Source organism: Eretmochelys imbricata, chromosome 9 (genome assembly GCF_965152235.1).
Source record: "Eretmochelys imbricata isolate rEreImb1 chromosome 9, rEreImb1.hap1, whole genome shotgun sequence".
NCBI lineage: Eukaryota > Metazoa > Chordata > Testudines > Cheloniidae > Eretmochelys > Eretmochelys imbricata.
The window spans coordinates 39588462-39608338 of record NC_135580.1 but is presented as its reverse complement, the minus strand read 5'-3'; the positions used below and the strand labels follow the sequence as shown (position 1 = coordinate 39608338).

Sequence of the window (19877 nt, the reverse complement as noted above, 5' to 3'; positions counted from 1 at the left end):
AAATCAATCAAAAGGCTCCTGCTGACTTCTTTGGGCTTTGGCTCAGGCTCTTAAGGAACAACTTTGCTCTTACCATGTGGATATGCTATCGATGTGGCACAGGTTTTGGAAGTGGCAGCAGCCATCATCATTCCAACAAAGTCTGAAGCTTCTTTTACAGATTCATCCTCATTGTCCATACTAGAAGCAGTCTTAAATTCCAGTAGTTTTCGCTTAATACTCTCGTAAATAACAAAATGAATAACAGTCTCAGATATGCCTGCGTAGGAGGCCGACATTCCTCTGTAAAAGCCTTTAATTCCATCTGAATGATAGACTTTTCGCACACATTCGAAAGCACTCATTCGCTTTTCTCCACGATTCCTGAAAGAGAAGGAACATTGAACTGGTTCACAATAATCATTTTAAATGATTAATTACATAGTGTTTTGCTATAAACATGAGACCTTTGGATATAGCTGGAAAAGCAATGCAAAGAAGCTCCAATTCAAAAGTGTTTAAGAACATGCACAATTTCAGCACTCAAGTCGTCCCACTGACTTCAGTATTACACGTGCTTAAGTACTTTGCTGAATCAGGGTGAAAGGATGCACTGAATACTTAAAGGATTGTGGAGTCTCAGACAAATCTCCAGACCTTCTCATCTTCAAAGTTCGAAAATCAGCCTGAACCAGAGACAACCAAGGTATATAAATGCACGACCATTTGAAAGTTAAGACTAAGGAGCTGAAAGCCCCAGTTACCTACAGTATGTTACTTATTACAAGACAATAGCTTAACGTCAAAAGGAGCAAACAAACCATTAAACAGTAATTCATTATATAAACTGATCCCACTAAGCCACAATTGAGGTCAAATAATTATGCACACTGGGTCCAGCAGATTTTGTACTAGTAGGACACAAAAAGAAAGTTTTAGTCCTCAGCATCCCCAACTTGCACATGAAAGTTCAGCTGATCATTTATATTAGAAAATAAAACAATGTGTATATACCGCACATAATGTAACACAGGATCAGTTAATAATGGATTAATTTAATAAACTTGTTTCCACTTGCTGATGTTTCACAAAGTACAAGTGGAGAAAATACACTTAACATGGAGTTATACAGAAAGAGTATGAATCCACAATTCATTGGCTACCTGCATCACTTAAATAGATTCTGCCACCAGAGGTCTCTTGTAGTATTGAGTAAATTGTACAAATAATGCAGGTTTCAGAGTAACAGCCGTGTTAGTCTGTATTCGCAAAAAGAAAAGGAGTCCTTGTGGCACCTTAGAGACTAACCAATTTATTTGAGCATGAGCTTTCGTGAGCTACAGCTCACTTCATCAGATGCATACCATGGAAACTGCAGCAGACTTTATATATACACAGAGAATATGAAACAATACCTCCTCCCACCCCACTGTCCTGCTGGTAATAGCTTATCTAAAGTGAGCATCAGGTTAGGCCATTTCCAGCACAAATCCAGGTTTTCTCACCCTCCACCTCCCCACACAAATTCACTCTCCTGCTGGTGATAGCCCATCCAAAGTGACAACTCTTTACACAATGTGCATGATAATGAAGTTAGGCCATTTCCTGCACAAATCCAGGTTCTCTCACTCCCTCACCCCCCTCCAAAAACCCACCCCCATACACACACAGACTCACTCTCCTGCTGGTAATAGCTCATCCAAACTGACCACTCTCCAAGTTTAAAACCAAGTTAAACCAGAACAATGAATTCATTTGCAAATTGGATACTATTAATTTAGGCTTAAATAGAGACTGGGAGTGGCTAAGTCATTATGCAAGGTAGCCTATTTCCTCTTGTTTTTTCCTACCGCCGCCCCCCCCCCCCCCCCAGATGTTCTGGTTTAACTTGGATTTAAACTTGGAGAGTGGTCAGTTTGGATGAGCTATTACCAGCAGGAGAGTGAGTTTGTGTGTGTATGGGGGTGGGTTTTTGGAGGGGGGTGAGGGAGTGAGAGAACCTGGATTTGTGCAGGAAATGGCCTAACTTCATTATCATGCACATTGTGTAAAGAGTTGTCACTTTGGATGGGCTATCACCAGCAGGAGAGTGAATTTGTGTGGGGGGGGGTGGAGGGTGAGAAAACCTGGATTTGTGCTGGAAATGGCCTAACCTGACGATTACTTTAGATAAGCTATTACCAGCAGGACAGTGGGGTGGGACGAGGTATTGTTTCATATTCTCTGTGTATATATAAAGTCTGCTGCAGTTTCCACGGTATGCATCTGATGAAGTGAGCTGTAGCTCATGAAAGCTCATGCTCAAATAAATTGGTTAGTCTCTAAGGTGCCACAAGTACTCCTTTTCTTTTTGCAAATACAGACTAACATGGCTGTTACTCTGAAACCTAAAAATATCAGTGTGGACATTGCAGCATGGGTGGAAGCTTGATCTAGCCACCACAGCTTGGACACACCTCAGCCCAAGCCCGGAACCCCTCCTGCACCCCAAATCCCTCATCCCTGAACCCACCCCAGAGCCCGCACCCTCAGCCCAGAGCGCATACCCTCTCCTACCATGCAACCCCCTGCCCCATCCCAGAGCCCCCTCCCCACATTCTGAACTGCTTGGCCCCACCTTCCTGCTAGGAGCCCCCTCCTTCACCCTAAGCCCCTCATACCCAGCCCCATCCCAGGGCCCTCCCCCACCACCGCAACTCCCTGCCCCAGCCCGGTGAAAATGAGTGAGTGAGTGAAGGTGGGGGAGAGCAAGCAATGGAGGGAGGGGGGGATGGAGTGGCAGGGCAGGGCCTTGAGGAAGGGGCAGGGCAAGGGTATTCAGTTTTCTGCAATTAGAAAGTTGGCAGTCCTAATCCAGCTATCTGTCACCATAGGGACTATTCAGCGCAGGATCAAGCGAGACTAGTGCAAGTCTGTCTACCCAAGCCAGGATGCACATTCCCAGTTGCAGTGCAGAGGTACTTTAAAAGTTCTCATTTTATCCAGATAATATAACAGGGCCCTGGTGATGTCCATAGTGTGCAGTTTCTTTTCCCTTGGAGTGGAGGAGGGTTTAGGAAAGAAGATAGGAGGAACAACTGCTTTAGATGACGTTCAGAGGCAATTCTAGAAATAAGTTTATGTTGAAATCTTAAAATCACTTTATCTCTGTGGATTATCATGTAATGAGGGTTGGCCCTAAGCACCTGGAGTTTCCTGCTTGCATAAGGACCACCAGAAAAACTCCCTTTAACAATTTCCAAGGATACAGAGTATTACTGAACTGGAGGGTGGCATGCTGAACTTGTAGCAAGGTGAACCTTGATTGAACTGATAGAATCTGAGAAATTTAATAGTAACCTGGGCATGAAGGACAGAGGCTATCACAGGGACCCGCAGCAGTGCCGTGAAACTTAAGGAGCTGAGGCAAGCCTACCAAAAAACTGAAGAAAACCTACAACTACCCCACCTCTATATGTGGACTCCTGCAAGGGAGTCTCACACAACAAGGATGAGGATTTTGGGGATGAGGAAGATGATGAGGAGGGGGAAGTTGAAGTTGATAGCACACACCAGGCAAGCAGAGAAACCATTCTCCCCGACAGCCCGGAACTGTTTATCACCCTGGAGACTGTACCCTCCCAACCAGGGCTCCTGGACCTTGAAGGCGGAGAAGGCACCTCTGGTGAATGTATCTTTGTAAATATAATACATGGTTTAAAAGCAAGCATGTTTAATGATTAATTTGCCCTGAAGACTTGGGATGCATTCGAGGCCAGTACAGCTACTGGAAAAGTCTGTAAACATGTCTGGGGATGTAGCGGAAATCCTCCAGGGACATCTCAATAAAGCTCTCTTGGAGGTGCTCCCAAAGCCTTTGCAAAAGGTTTCGGGAGGCTGGGGGGGGGGAGAGGGGGCAGCCTTATTGCGTCCTCCAGGGTAGGACACTTTACCACAGCAGGCCAGTAGCATGTAGTCTGGAATCATTGCATAAGAAAGCATGGCAGTGTGTGGTCCTGATGTTTGCTGGCATTCAAGCAACATCCGTTCTTTATCCCTCTGTGTTATCCTCAGGAGAGTGATATCATTCATGGTCACCTGGTTGAAACAGGGGAATTTTATTAAGGGGACATTCAGAGATGGCTGTTCCTGCTGGGCTGTTTGCCTGTGGCTGAAAAGAAATCATCCCCGCTGTTAGCCATACGGTGTGGGGAGGGGTGAAGCAATCATTCCAGAGAATTGGATGTCTGTGTGGGGGGGGGGGGAGGGGGAAGAGGGGGGTTAGTTGGGTTTGTGCTGCATGTTAACCCGAAAACATCAGCCCCTCCTTTTAAGTGGCCAATGTGTCTTTTTCAATTTTACTCTCCCTTTTTTTCCCCTCTCGCAGCTGCAAATGTTTCAACACTGCCACTAGCATCTCCGTCCCAGAGGCTAGCGCAGATAAGAAGGCGAAAAAACCCATACTCGCGATGAAATTTCTCTGAGCTCATGCAGTCCACCCAAACTGAAAGAGCCCAGCAGAATGTGTGGAGGCAGACAATGCCAGAGTCCAGGAAAGCACAAAATGAATGTGAGGACATGAGGGATGTGCGATAGTACAGGTGGCGGGAGCAACAGGAGAGCTGGCGGAAAGACACAGACCGCCACTCCAGCCCCTGTATAACTTCCTACCCTCCTCCCCAAGTTCCATAGCCTCCTCACCCAGATGCACAAGAACGCGGGGTGCGGGTGGGGGAGGGAGAGGCCCTCTGGGCACCCAACCACTCCATCCCAGAGGGCTGCCCAAGCAACAGAAGGCTGGCATTCAATAAGTTTTGAAGTGCAGTGTGGCCTTGTCATTCCCTCCTTCCCGGCTACCTTGCCAGTTATCTCTCTATTTGTGTGACGAATTAATAAAGAATGCATGAATTTGAAACAACAATGACTTTATTGCCTCTGCAAGCGGTGATCGAAGAGGGGAGAGGAGGGTGGTTGGCTTACAGGGAAGTAGAGTGAACCAAGGGGGCAGGTTTTCATCAAGGAGAAACAAACAGAACTGTCACATCGTAGCCTCGTCAGCCACGAATCTGGTTTTCAAAGCTTCTCTGATGCGCAGAGCGCCCTGCTGTGCTCTTCTAACCACCTTGGTGTCTGGCTGCGCATAATCAGCGGCCAGGAGATTTGTCTCAACTTCCCACCCCGCCATAAATTTCTTTCCCCTTACTCTCACAGATATTGTGGAGCACACAGCAAGCAATAATGACAATGGGAATATTGGTTTTGCTGAGGTCTAACCAAGTCAGTAAACTGCGCCAGCGAACTTTTAAATGTCCAAATGCACATTCTACCACCATTCTGCACTTGCTCAGGCTATAGTTGAACTGCTCCTTACTACTGTCCAGGGTGCCTGTGTATGACTTCATGAGCCATGGCATTAAGGGGTAGGCTGGGTCCCCAAGGATAACTATAGGAATTTCAACATCCCAAACGGTTATTTTCTGGTCCGGAAAGTAAGTCCCTTGCTGCAGCTGTTCATACAGACCAGAGTTCCTGAAGATGCAAGCGTCATGTACCTTTCCTGGCCATCCCACGCTGATGACGGTGAAACATCCCTTGTGATCCACCAGTGCTTGCAGCACCATTGAAAAGTACCCCTTTCGGTTTATGTATTGGCTGCCTTGGTGGTCCTGTCCCAAGATAGGGATATGCGTTCCATCTATCGCCCCACCACAGTTAGGGAATCCCACTGCAGCAAAGCCATCCACTATGACCTGCACATTTCCCAGAGTCACTACCCTTGATAGCAGTAGCTCAGTGACTGCGCTGGTTGCTTGGATCACAGCAGCTCCCATAGTAGATTTACCCACTCCAAATTGATTCCCAACTGACCAATAGCTGTCTGGCATTGCAAGCTTCCGGAGGGCTATCGCCACTTGCTTGTGAGCTGTGAGGGCTGCTCTCATCTTGGTATTCTTGTGCTTCAGGGCAGGGGAAAGCAAGTCAAAAAGTTCCATGAAAGTACGCATGCAAAAGTTTCGCATGAGAATCACCCCAGACCTGCAACACGATGCAGTCCCATCAGTCTGTGCTTGTTTCCCGGGCCCAGAATCGGCATTCCATGGCATGAGTCTGCCCCATTGCCACCACGATGGCCGAATTGCCGGGGCCCATGCTTTGAGAGAAGTCTGTGTCCGTGTCCTCGTCACTCTCATCACTGTGCTGCCATCGCCTCCTCGCCTGCTTTTGCAGCTTCTGGTTCTGCATATATGGCATGATAACGCGAGAGGCGTTTACAATGCTCATAACTGCCGCAGTGATCTGAGCGGGCTCCATGCTTGCCGTGGTATGGTGTCTGCAGGAGAGCAGAGTTGCAGGGGAAGTGCTGGTTGGATGATCAGTTTTGCAGACCTACTGGACCGTCTGCTGCCAGGACACAACAGCTGAGCGGACTGCACGCTTGCCGTGGCATGGCGAGACAAGAGCAGCCGAGCAGAGTTGCAGCGGAAGCAGCCCTGCAAGACCACCAGGAGAGCAGAGTGGCAGTGGAAGCGGTGGATGACGATGACGGTTAGCAGTCCTACTGCACCGTCTGCTGAAAGCAGTATGGTGCCCGCACGGAAAAAAGGTGTGAAACGATTGTATGTCATTGCTTTCATGGAGGGAGGGGCGACTGATGATATGTACCCAAAACCACCCGCAACAACATTTTTGCCCCATCAGGCATTGGGAGCTCAACCCAGAATTCCAACGGGCGGCGGAGACTATGGGAACTGTGGGATAGCTACCCACAGTGTAACGCTCCGAAAGTCGACGCTAGCCACGGTACTGTGGACACACTTCGCCAACTTAATGCGTTTAGTGCATTAGTGTGGGGACACACACAATGGACTGTATAAAATCGCTTTCTAAAAAAATCGACTTCTATAAATTCGACCTAATTTCGTAGTGTAGACATACCCTTAGAATCAGGTTAATGTGTGGCCTTACCAACTGAAATCCTGACTATAAAAACCACTCACAGTTTAGAGGAGAGAATCAATTTAATAGCATCCTACTATTTCAATTATTAGACAATAAAATTGGTAAACCCTCCTAGTATTAAAAGGATTCTTTACCTTGCATCGAGCTGCAATCGCGTCTTTATTAGCCAAATCGGATTGGTCGCTGTGATTGCAGTAAAACCTAAACAAATATTTAAAAGAAAATTAGGTTTGATAATGTGATGAAAAAAACCACAAACTTAGTTAAAAGTTAAATGTACACAATAAGTACAGTCCATGAGAAAAAAAACCCCTCAAGACTACACTGATTTTTAAAAACGTTTCTATTGTAGGCCTCTACTGATATTTTATTACTTTTACAAGTCCAGAGCCAAAACTCTCTCTTTTTTTTACACGGACATTTCATATGTTCAATTCTTAGCAAAAAAGGTTCTTGATATTAAAAAAAAATCCCAATTGCACACATTTCTATGCCAATCTATTCATACACATCCCTTTTTGACACCTTTGAACAGCAAGACTAGCTAGCTAAACTGAGATTAGTCAATTAATTTGGAAATGTTTTAATAAAAGCACATTGCAAATGTAACTGAAGTGAATTGAAATAGTATAAAAACACTCTCTGCAGACTTAATTTACTACCTGAAATACAATCTGAGTTTAAAAGCATGCAAACTGAATAATGTCTACTACGATGCAGCTAAAAGGCACAAGTTACTGGACATTAAAGACTTTTTAATATTGAACTATAAACTATAGTTAAATTGGAGAGTTTATTAATATTCCAATGTTTTATTTAGAATTCAAAAGCAAGGATTGTTGGTTGGCCCCAGGAATACTTGTACAAGCATAAAAACTTTAAAATAGTTTTAAAAAACGGATTGCATATCTACTACTAACTAGTCAGACAGCAGCTATTTGGGTTTGCATTAGGGCTAATTCTCGAAGTTTTTGTTTTCTGTCCACTTGAGAAAAAAAAAAAAAAAAGCTTCTCTTGCTCCTGCACAACCAAGCAGAGTAAGATGTAACTCTGGATAAATTTAATTTTGTAGTACCATACATGCACCATTAATCAGGTGACATGTCTGCAGGAGGGAACAGAGAAAGGGAAGAGCTGGACATTTGCCAAGCAGCAAAAGATTAATTTTGATACTTTGTGTTTCCTGAGTGACACACATTACTTGCATATCTGCAAGCAGATGGACTCAGGGGCCTGGGAAAGTGTCAAAGAGTATCTTGTTCAGTGCATTTCTGATGTGCACTTCAGCTACACAAAACAGGGCTTTGATAAGTTTGTTTAAGAAGATCATTTACAATTACACATATTTAAGCAGAACTGCTTGCAGACCAGTTACTTCTGTTCAATCACCATCTACGTTTACACTGGAAACTTGTACACAAATGACTGAAGTACTCAAAAACAGAAATGCCAAAGGATCTTAACTGTTTTAAAATTTATTTTGGAGTTTATTACATTTTTAAAAATGGATTAAATCCTAATTTGAGATCCCAAATTGCACTACAAAAATAACCTTAACTACCTATGCTTCTTAACAGCTACTAAGATCATTCAAATACCTCCAAAGATATAGCTGCAGTGCTGTACCAAAGTGGTAGAAAACGAATAAACACAATTTAATCTCTCAGGATGCCCTGAGCCATAGCAGGAGCCGTGGGGAGTGACAGACTTAGGTTTATAACCTTTCACGTCAATGTGTTTGAACAAACTCCTTCAATGCCCTCCCAATTAAGTATCTTCATGTAACTTGCATTTTTAAAGCTTCCAGTGCATATACCTAAAAGTACTCTTATTTGATTATGTTTTATGAGGATAGTTTGATTTTCGGTTTAACTAAACAAGCACAAGTGCCTTGGTGTTACTGTATGCACAGTACTTTAAACCTGTGCAGGAAGTGTAAAATGCTATCAAAACAGAATGGTAGTATTTTACACCCAGTTGGCACATCTGTAAATAACTACACAATATAGAAGGCAATGGAGAATTAGACCCAATTAGCGTTAGTGATGGGTTAGAATGTCCATAAAAGGGCATGGTGTAAAATATCTGTAAAAAGAAAATCCCCTTAGAAACAACTCTTATTACAAGAGTATGTGCCTCTTACACCAGAGCAACTTCATGGATTTCACTGGAGTTACGCCTGATTCATGCTAATGTAAGAGGTGGAGGGTAACCAAGCCCTTTATATATTCTTAATTTCTGTAACAGTATTTATTATCATTAACAGAATTTGCTTATTCCCTTCCTTAAATCATAATCCTTACACAAGAACATCACAATGGGTTGTGGTTGGAAGGAATGCATTTTCAAGCCAAAGATTTTGATTTAAGGTGGAGAAATTAGAGCAGGAGCATGTGAACTTTCAGGAAAAGATCTCTTTTCCAGAAAAATACCTTCAGTTAAAAAGAACACTAAACAGGAAAACACAGGGCCAAATTCTGCTCTCAGTCATGCCACTGTTAATCTGAAGTATCTGCACCAAAAATAGAAAATTTACATTAATGTGTAAGGCCCTAACAAATTCACAGTTAGTCAGTTTCACAGCTACAAGGTCTTAAAATTGGTCAATTTCAGACGTTTACATCTGAAACTTCACTATGTTGTAATTGTGGGGGTCCTGATTCAAAAGGGAATTTTTTGGGGGGAGGGGGAGTTCCAAAGCTGTTGTAGGGGGGTTGCAGGATTGCCATACTCACTTCAGCTGCAGATTTTCCTATACCTGGAGGAGGCTGCTGGAGGTGGAGGTAGGTCTCATCTCCCCAGTGCTGCTGCGAGCACCCCACCCAGGGGCTTCAAGCCGCTAGTCAGGGCCAGTAATGGATTAACGTATGGGCCCATGGGGCCGAAGCCCAGGGCCCCTGGACAATTTGAAAAATAGGTGCCCCAGCTCTGGCAGGAGCTGAAGCCCCAAGCTTGGGCAGCCTGGAGCCTGGGCAGGAGCCATAGGGGGCAGCAGCCCTGAGCCCAGGCACCCTGAGCCTGATTTGGAGCCACCGGCAGGGTGGGGGTGGGGGAAGTGAAGCTTGGACAGGAGCTGAGGCTGGTGAAAACCCCAAGTCCCAGCTGGAAACGTGGGGGATGGCAGCCCCAGCCCAGGTCCCTGAGCCTGGGCAGGACCCGCAGTCATTGCGCCTCCAGCCCTGGCAGGAGTCATGGTGCTGGGGGGCAGCAGCTCCAAGCCCAGGCACCCACAGCCCGGGCGGGAGAAGCAACCCAGAGCCAGGCAGGATCTGCAGGGACTGGAGCGGTGGGGGATGCAGCCCCTAGTCCAGGTCCCTGAGCCTGGGCAGGACCCGCAGTCATTGCGCCTCCAGCCCTGGCAGGAGTCATGGTGCTGGGGGGCAGCAGCTCCAAGCCCAGGCACCCACAGCCCGGGCGGGAGAAGCAACCCAGAGCCAGGCAGGATCTGCAGGGACTGGAGCGGTGGGGGATGCAGCCCCGAGTCCAGGTCCCTGAGCCTGGGCAGGAGCTGCAGCCACTACACCCCCAGCTCCAGGCACCCAGAACCCCAGCAGGAGCCACATGGGGGAGCAGTGGGTGGAAGCCCCAGCGCTAGGATGCCCTGAGCCATAGCAGGAGCCGTGGGGAGTGATAACCCCAAGCCCAGGTGCCCCGAGCTCCAGCAACAGCCATGGGGAGCAGCAGCCTGGAGCCCAGCTCTGTGGCTGCTCAGCACAGAAGTGTATCACCCTCACTTCTGCACCGCCTGTGGAGACGGGTCTGATCTCCCCCCATAACAGCCATGCAGGAGAAGGACAAGTCCTGTCCCTCCCCAGCCCGGCTGATTTCAGGGAGATCAGATTTCATGGGAAGGGCTTATTTCACGGTTCATTACATGTTTTACACGGCTGTGAAATTGGTAGGCCCCTACTAATATGAGAGCAGATTCTGGTCCAGTGACTTAGGTTTATAACCTTTCACTTACACACTAAATTTTAAAATCAGACAGCAAGACAAAAAGGTATTTCACTCACCCCTGGTATTCATTAATTTTCCTATTTAATTAAATGCTTCTATATTAAAGAGGATATGCCTGACTGTGTTACCACTAGATTGCATTTGTAATAATTATTTACTCCTCCAAGTCTCCTCCTGTCCTATTGACCCAAGATAATCAATCTCACAGGGTTCAGGTAAAGCTCTTGGCCCCGGAGCCATACGGAGGAGGTAGTGGAGTGAGATGGAGATGCAACATCTGAGTAGGAGCGGCTGGAGTTACTGTACCTCCCCCTCAGGCAGAAGCAGGAATGGCCCTTGCTAGTCATTTGGAAAAGATGCAGTTTAATTCCACCCACTGCTAGCCTCTGTCCATTGTCAATACATGCAGGCTGGGATGAGACGTAGCTAGGTCCCATCCTGTCTAGGAATGCCCATTCTAAGCTGTTCTGTGACATGTTCTTTGTTGTATTTAACTCATGGGCTTTCCTATACTCATCACCACAATATCAGAACACCTCAAATCATTCATTAACTTAACCTTACAACAGCCCTGTGTGGTAAGGAAGCATTATTCCTATTTTAAAGAATGGCCCAATCTTGCAATCAGTGTCAATTATTGTGGGTGTCCAATTTGAGGCCTGATTCTCACAAGATACTGAGGGTAGTGAGTACTTCTGAAAAATCAGACCCTGTGGGCCTCAAGTAAAGCACCCAAAAATGGAAGCATTCAAAATTTTTGGACACTTTTGATAACAGAGGCCTAAATAACTTGTCTTATGTCACAAAGGAAGCGTGTGGCAGAGCGACTGTTAAGAACAAGACAGCTTAAACTCTCTCCCTCCCCCCCCCCCTCCCCCGTTCCAGAGTAAGGTAGGTGGGTAGGTTAGTGTGTTGTGTGTGGCTCCCTAGGCCTAGTGTCCTCCATTCTCTCATGCGGCTTTTACTCTGAAAATGTAAACAGTACCAAATGTCATAGTATCAACATTTTAACTGAGTAATTCGTAAGTTAGGAGCAAGTGAATGTTGTCACTTGATAAAATATCCTGTATTTTAGTTTTACATGAGTTTTGTAAAGGGAACACTAAATGGACAGATCAGAGATGCTGATCAATATAACACTCTTAATTTTGCTGTCTGCTATCTAGTGCCTTTTGCAAATTATATCTGAATTTCAGATTGAAACAATTATTTAAGTTTATCTCTGGAGCCAAACAATTGACTTGGACCTAAAAACAGGTAAGATCCCAGGTATTCCTATTCTGCATCATCTTTGAAAGTTTGGCTTTATCCATAAGACAACTGTAATGGACACAGATGCACGTGAATACGTAATGCTGGATTAAAAATCCAAAGTAGTAAAATAAAACATACCAACCAAACAACCAACCAAAAAAGAAAGAGGTAAAAGAAGAGGATGTCTTTGATACATTATGGCAACACAGGATATCAGCTGCAGCATTTTAAATGCAGCTCTGAAATACTTTGAAAAATCAAATGTCCTGGCTATAATCACCAAGGGACCTTTAATTAGCCAACATGGCTAAGTAAATGGCAGCTATCAGTGAAAGGTATTTTCCACCTTTCCCTGAACTGCACTAAAAAAAAAAAACAAAACACAACTCTACTCCAGAGTTAAAGAGAAGTAATGTTTTTGCACAATGCACATAAATTGGAATTCAGATAACAAAAGTGCATTCACCTTATTTTGTGTATTTAATAGATATTACAAACCCAAAGTGTGGTTCTTACACTAGAGGCTGCAAGAGACGCTCAGTTCAGTACTCACGAGGTTTAAGTTAGTCCATATTTCTGCAGGAAGTGACCTGCGGATGGGGAGCATGAGATGACACGATCTCACTCTTTTCACGGGAGAAATGTACAGTAAATGCCTAAAATAGACACAGGCTTTTCTGTATCATAACAACAAGCAGTGACCTCATCAGACACATGTGTACAAATTGAATCCCATTGGAAGGATTTGTGAAGTAGTTACTGTGAGATCTAACTTTTTCAGGTTAAAAGTTTAGAGAAAAAAAAAGAAAGAAAAAAAATCAGAACAGGCCACAGATATTCAAATATTTTTGTAAAATGCACTGAGTACTGAAATTTCTGCCATTTGCAGCAGTTCAAATTGACATCTTGTAAATACTTACCTATAATCACATATTAAAAAAAGAAACCAAAAAAATCAGTTAAAAAAATGCTAACCTTGTCACACAGAGCTGAGAAAACATAGTTAGATGTCTTTTGACATTAGGGCCAGGCTTCGTATTGCCAGAAGTCACTGACATCAATGGGGTAACGACCTACAAATATATTTATTTATTTGCTATTCGTTCAGCAATACTCTGTCCATACTGCTTAGTTTAAATCACAAAAACAAAATGTTTCCCTACTGTAGTCAATTAGTATCTAACCTGACACAAAAATTTATTACAAACTGCATTTGGCTCCTGCATTCCAGACTCAAACAACGTTTACTGACTCTGTTCTCCTTAACTGTGCCAAGATTTGCAATTGTACTTAATTTAAACTAACCTGTGGATCATTTTTAAAATTAAAAATGCAAAATGGACAGACTGACAGACAAAAACAAGGAGAATTCTAGCCTCAGTTACGTCAACAGGGTTGCACAAGTGTAACAGAGAGCAGAATTTATATGGTGTGCTAAATCCTTTGGTACAACCTTGGAACAAAGAAGGAACTAACTTTGGAACTAACAAACATCTTTACAGACACAAAAATATCTTTGTTTCCATTAAGGAATGTTTTCTATACGGTCACAGCCTAAGTATGAAAAAAACCTCATGATCCACTGGACTGGAAAGGATGCAGTACAATTGTATATTATAAACATCTTTGTTCATACAAAAGTGTAATATTTTAGGAATGAAAGTGATGTGAACTGAATGTTGGAAGCTTGTATACAGTTACAAGGAAGATCTCCCTGAAAGCTTAAACATGTGTCAATTTCCACTTGTATGCGGTTTCCATTACTAATAGAGGCCAGTGGCACAAGTTATCTGCCACAGAATAAGAGTGACTGCTATTGATTTCAGTGAGTTACTTGTATCTTGTAAAGGGAGAGTAAGGCCTAGGAATTATAAGCCTTAAATTACAGTGAACTTTTTCTTTAAGAGTGAAGAAGGTACCTTAATTTCTCCTTGCTCCGAAAATGTCATGTGCAGAAGACAATTCTTCCACTCCTTGTTTAAACCTTTAGGATCAAATTCTAACTTCAGCTACGTGCACACAACTTTATTTTAAGTCACTGGAACATAAACACATGCTTAAATGCTTTGCTGAATCAAGGCTCTAGGCCCCGGTCAGACAAAGGGCCTCACAAAAATCATCGTAAGTTCCATGATTAAGTTTGACTGTTTAAAAAGATATAGGTACTTATCAAATTTTGTACTGCACAGTATACTGTTAGGCAATGAATAAAGTTCTTTTCTTGAGCCACAGCTATAGGTAATATTCAAGGAACATTAAAGACAAGTGTCTTGAATTCTCCTTAAAGGAGGATATAAATATATATACACACCAAATCATTGTCTTTTTATTATTAAATTATTATTACCTATAACAAATCAATGGATACATCATCGTTTCAGAAGACGAGCTGCATGGTACAAAAGCAACATGTGGTCTTTAAATTTTAGAAGCTTTTTAAACAAAAAAGTACCATCTGAACAGAAAAAGCATACTATGTGAAATCACTTAATTCAGTTTACTACTGAAACCAATGGCAGCTACAAAAATGTATATTTAAGTTGATCAGTTTTACTATTTGGTGGAACAAGTAATTTGTCTGATCATCATACAGTTTAAGTAAGAAAACAATCATAACAAGTTTTTAATGTGAGACAGTTTCAAGAGGCTAACAAATTAGTACTTACAGAGAGGTTTACAATTCTGTCCTTGGGATTTAGAATCATAGGATTTACTGCATTCTTAATTTTCAAGTTACTTTGCATTGTACGGCAATACAAATCTTGCACACAAAATTGTTAATAGCTTATTTTAGTGCATTTTCTCAAAGACATTATTAGAATTAATTATAAAAATGACAAGGTTAGCATTTTTCTAGAAGCTATGTTAAATTTTAACTATGGCCCTTTATAGTAGCTATCAGACTAATACCTAATGTGCTAAAATCAAGAGATTATTAATATTTAGCCCAGAACTTTGTTTTACATGGCTTCTAAAGCATACTGTACTAGGCTATTTCAAGAAAGAAAGAAAATTAGCTACCTTCAGTGTGAATCTGCATGGGGCATTCAGTTTCACCAACCATGTGGTTTAGGTGCATAACTGCAAAGCTAAATGTTAATGCTCATCAGTACTGCATGAGTACTCTGATACAATAATTGCAAGAAAACAGCCACAGAAATGGGAGAAAGTGTCCTCAGTAATTAAACTGGTGTGCAGTATGCGCCTCCAAATGTAACCACAAACAGGCAGATGGCTACTAAGGCTCAAGGATGTTCATCCAGCACCCAATAATGATGAAGGCAAATCACAGTATCAGCCTTTGGGGTAGGAAACAAAGTCGATGAACAGATACAAAACTAACTGACAAACCCAGAATCAGTATTGCGGATTGGGAACATTGCAACTGTATATATTTACAGAGGTTCTTTTCATCAGGAAGCAATGAGTACAAGAACTTTCAGAGATCAGGGATATTCAGAACCTACATTTATTTGCAGGATTGCATACATTATATATGTGGTCTTCAATAAAAAAAAAAAAGATTGCTAATCCATTTTCATGTCTTCAGCTCCTTGTCAAGAGAAAAATAACATTTCTTTAAAATTCTCTGAAGAAAAAAGAACACAGGTAATCGAAAAAGCTTTAACATAAGCAAGGTTTCTGAAGCAGTTAATTGATTGGGATGAATTATAATTAAGTTTTCTTTGTTCTATCTTCCTCTTCAGTCCTCCTCACCCATAAAATCCACAGCCATGTGATGCAAAGATACTGCAACCTCCAGGAAGGCATTAGTTCCATGCCTTTTCTATTTTTAAAAAAAACCTCAAACTTCTGGCCTTAGGGAACACCTCATTCTATCATGGGAAGGTTAAACCTCACTACTATTTATCTCTCTTGGATTTCTCTGTAGCACCCATCACTATATTACATAAGCATAGATCTAATGCCACTTTGGTCTCCCATCTAGATACTGAATTCTATGTGCCACAGTCAATTATCTGCTTTAGGACATTCCAGGGTTTTCCACATTGATCCACTGGTCTATCACAATTAACTGCACATTTGATATTCTTAAAGCCCATACCACAGACAAGAAATATCATATATTGGTTACATAATTTGGTGTGAATTAGCCAATTTCATTTCTGTTGTGCTTAAGCGGCCAAAGTTCAGCCCTCAAATATGCATAGAATAAATAGTATTTTTAAAATATTTTTTTACTACATCTAAATATGAGGGACATCATAAGCAGCAGGTATTGTCTGGCAAGTGATATTTGTACTTCCCCAACACAATTTTACCAACCTGACTTTTCATACCCCTAGTTTACTACCCCCAAATAAAGATTACGAACCAAGTAACATTGAGTGGCATCTCTGTTGTGCTGGTGGAAATATTTTAGGGACTATATTTAAGTGACTGATCCATTTCATTCTGGATCTATCTAAGTCTGATTCTATGATTTCAGAGTAGCAGCTGTGTTAGTCTGTATCCACAAAAAGAATGAGTAGTACTTGTGGCACCTTAGAGACTAACAAATTTATTAAAGCATAAGCTTTCGTAGGCTACAGCCCACTTCATCGAGGGGGAAGAGGAACTCCAAGTGGTCCTTTCCCCTTGTTCTTTGTTAAATCACTTGGTGGTGGCAGCGTTACTTAAACCCAAGGTACAAGGGAGAATTTGTGCCTGGGGAGTTTTTAACCTAAGCTGGTAGAAATAAGCTCAGGGGGTCTTTCATGTGGGTCCCCACATCTGTACCCTAGAGTTGAGAGTTGGAAGGGAGCCTGCGAAAGCTTATGCTACAATAGATTTGTTAGTCTTTAAGAACTCCTGTTCTTTTTATGATTTCAAGAGGTGCTAGGCCAATATATCAATGTACTCTGCAATCTAATTTCTAATCCCTCTTCATAGCCACAATCTGGGTTACTTAACACTAAAACAAACTTGAAATATTTTAGCATTTGAACATGGGACAGATGTACACTTCACCAAGACCTATAAGCATATTTCAGAGAAGCCAAAACATACAGCACATTAAAAAAGTTGTAACAAAAAATCAAGGGACGGGGGATAGAATATATTTTTGTCTCCATAATTTTACAGTAATGTAGACAACATTGTTTCTAGTTTGCTAAGCAAAAATAATTACCATATGCATACCAGTTTTCCTAGAGAAGCTTGTTCACGCATACACAGTTACAGACACCCATTAACATAAAGGGCAAGTTTTATGCATTTGTTCTCAAGCTGGCTTCCCTATTTAACATGGAGGGAGAGGGGAGGTGAAGAGAGAAAGAGTGAGAGGAGGAGGGGAAAGAGGCACCTACACAGATATCTAGCTACTACATCCAGAATCATTCAGGCACTTCTTATTTTTATAATTTCACATTCATCATAGCCTCTCAATCATTAGCAAGCCTCTAGAATAAAGAGGGCAAAAAGTTACAGGTCCTTACCTGCCACTCCAGCTGAAATCATGTGTACCTGGGTAGAGTCTGGCTCAAAAATATTGTTCAACTTTTCCTTGCAATTTGAGTAAGCAGCAAAGTATATTGCTCTAAAATTAGAATAAGATTCAAGTTATGTTATTGTACCTTATGCTCAGATGTACCTACAAGTAGCACTAATGCATGAGAGACACTGGCTTCATTATACTACTGTACTGCAACAAGATGTTAGCTAATCACTAAAAATAAATAAAAATAAATACATTTGTTAGTCTCTAAGGTGCCACAGGCACTCCTCGTTCTTTTTGCTGATACAGACCAACACGGTTACCACTCTAAAAAATATTTGCAGAATACAGACAGAAAGCTGTTCAAAAAATAATTCTGCAAAGCAGTTGGAATATTTAGGAATGACGAAACAGAATTAAGAAAAAAATTAAAGGAATGGGGTCAGTTTACAATCTTCCTATCTCATTACCTCTGTAATGCATCCAATCCCAACGGACCTCAAAGAGAGAGGAGGTGTGTGCATATAAGAGGAGTTTGTGAACATGGAGACTAAAGCCTCTGTGTTATGCTGAGTGGCAATGCTTTGCTTAAGTTGCAGATGGAGTTGTTACTGCAGACACCGCAACAATGCAGTTCAAGCAGTGCTATTTGTAAATGCATTTTAATGGCATTACCAAATGACAGAACAAGTAAAACATTTGTAACTGACATGTAAGATCCGCCTTAGGGTGGCAAGATATAAGGTTATTTCTGGCTTCTGAGTTGCTTTATTAAACATACGCATTTTACATGGTAAACTGGAAATACCACCTTTCCAGCTTCCAGTCTTCTCTCCTTGTTCAGTTTTGTTTTAAACTCTCAGAATAAGCGTTTTAACTTTCTAACTGTGTAAAAGAAATGAAGAGTAGCAAAGAATTTTTGTAAATTTGCATCAAATACAAAGTTATATAAAATTGTGTTTATTAGCATCTAAACTAATTTCTTTATCAATTAAAAAGTTACTGTTCGCTTGTTACAACTACGAAACTTATTTTGTAAAAGAATACAAAACATACATGCTTACTGCCTTTTTTAGGTTGGTGATAAGGCTTGTGCATTTTTAAAGAAATATATAATATCTACAGGATTGAAAATATAAACATTAATTTAACCTCATTAGTTATGCAAACATATTTTTCTTCCCAGCAAAATGATAAAGTGCTTGCTTTATGCTGCGTAAATTTTTTTAAATGGGATCTGAACCAAGTTGAGCATGCTGCATGTGTTATGAAACAAGCTTCTTTATAGCTTATTCAAACAAAGAACTGCTGTTAAAGCCACTTACCAAATTACTTAATTGAAACAAACAGTATTTGATCAAAGCTGATGACTGGAAAAAAACAGGATGTGCTAATTTATAAAGCTAAACACATTACCGAGTGGACAATTCTAGTGAGAACATTGGAAAAAACAAGCTACCGTATTTGAGCCTCTTTTTGAAAAAGAGAAGATTGCAAGGTAACCCATGTAACAAAATTAATGTACAGCAGAGATCCATTTAGAATTAATTTTGTGTACACATGAAATATTTTTATAATAGTTTTCAGGTTGGTGTGCGAAAGTAATTAACACCACAGGCTCCATTACTACCCAACAGAATTTATGGTATATGAGTGGTTTACATATTGGGTCTGTACAACAAGGTCAGATCAAAAATATGCCACTAAAAATTGTGCAGTGAAGGGCAGCCCAGGGGTTGGGGTGCCAGCCTGAGACTTAGAGACTTGAATTCAATTCTCTACTCTATCACGGACTTTTTGAGTAATGTTGGGCAGAGACCTGTGTCTCAATTCCTTATCTATAATATTGGTTTATAGCATTTCCCTAAGACACAGTAGTGTTGTGAGGATAATTTAATTAAGGACTGTGAGATGATCAGCCATTTACTCTACAGTGTGCAATAGTTATTAAGTAGAGATTCCTACTGGGTAAAGCAAAAACTTTTTAATTAGGTCCATCTGTGAAGGGAAATTTTTGAAAGTGTGAAAGAATTAAGCTATTTAAACAAAATCTAAGCATTTAATTAAAATAAGAACAGAGTACCTTCAAAGGGTTGCTAATGTCTCATGAAAACTTGATGAGAAATTAAAACTTGAAAATCTCACACATACAGGAAAGAGTTGTTTCTAAATAGAATTTTTTCATTTCTTATGAGGGATATTTGCATGAAAACAGAATCTGTTTCTGCAATGCTGATCTACTCCTGTAGCTGATTACGACATCGCTCATGACAACTGAAGCCAATTACACTGTCAATATCAGACATTCATG

General features: G+C 41.6%; 1 protein-coding gene across 1 annotated transcript in view; it reads right to left on the bottom strand.

Moving 5' to 3' along the window:
• The window catches only part of SLC25A36 (solute carrier family 25 member 36), a 62968-nt gene that overhangs the window by 6352 nt on the left and 36739 nt on the right, over positions 1–19877 (bottom strand). The window contains 3 exon segments of the mRNA XM_077826040.1: positions 74–363; positions 7053–7119; positions 17568–17668. Coding sequence (XP_077682166.1) covers positions 74–363; positions 7053–7119; positions 17568–17668 — 458 coding nt within the window.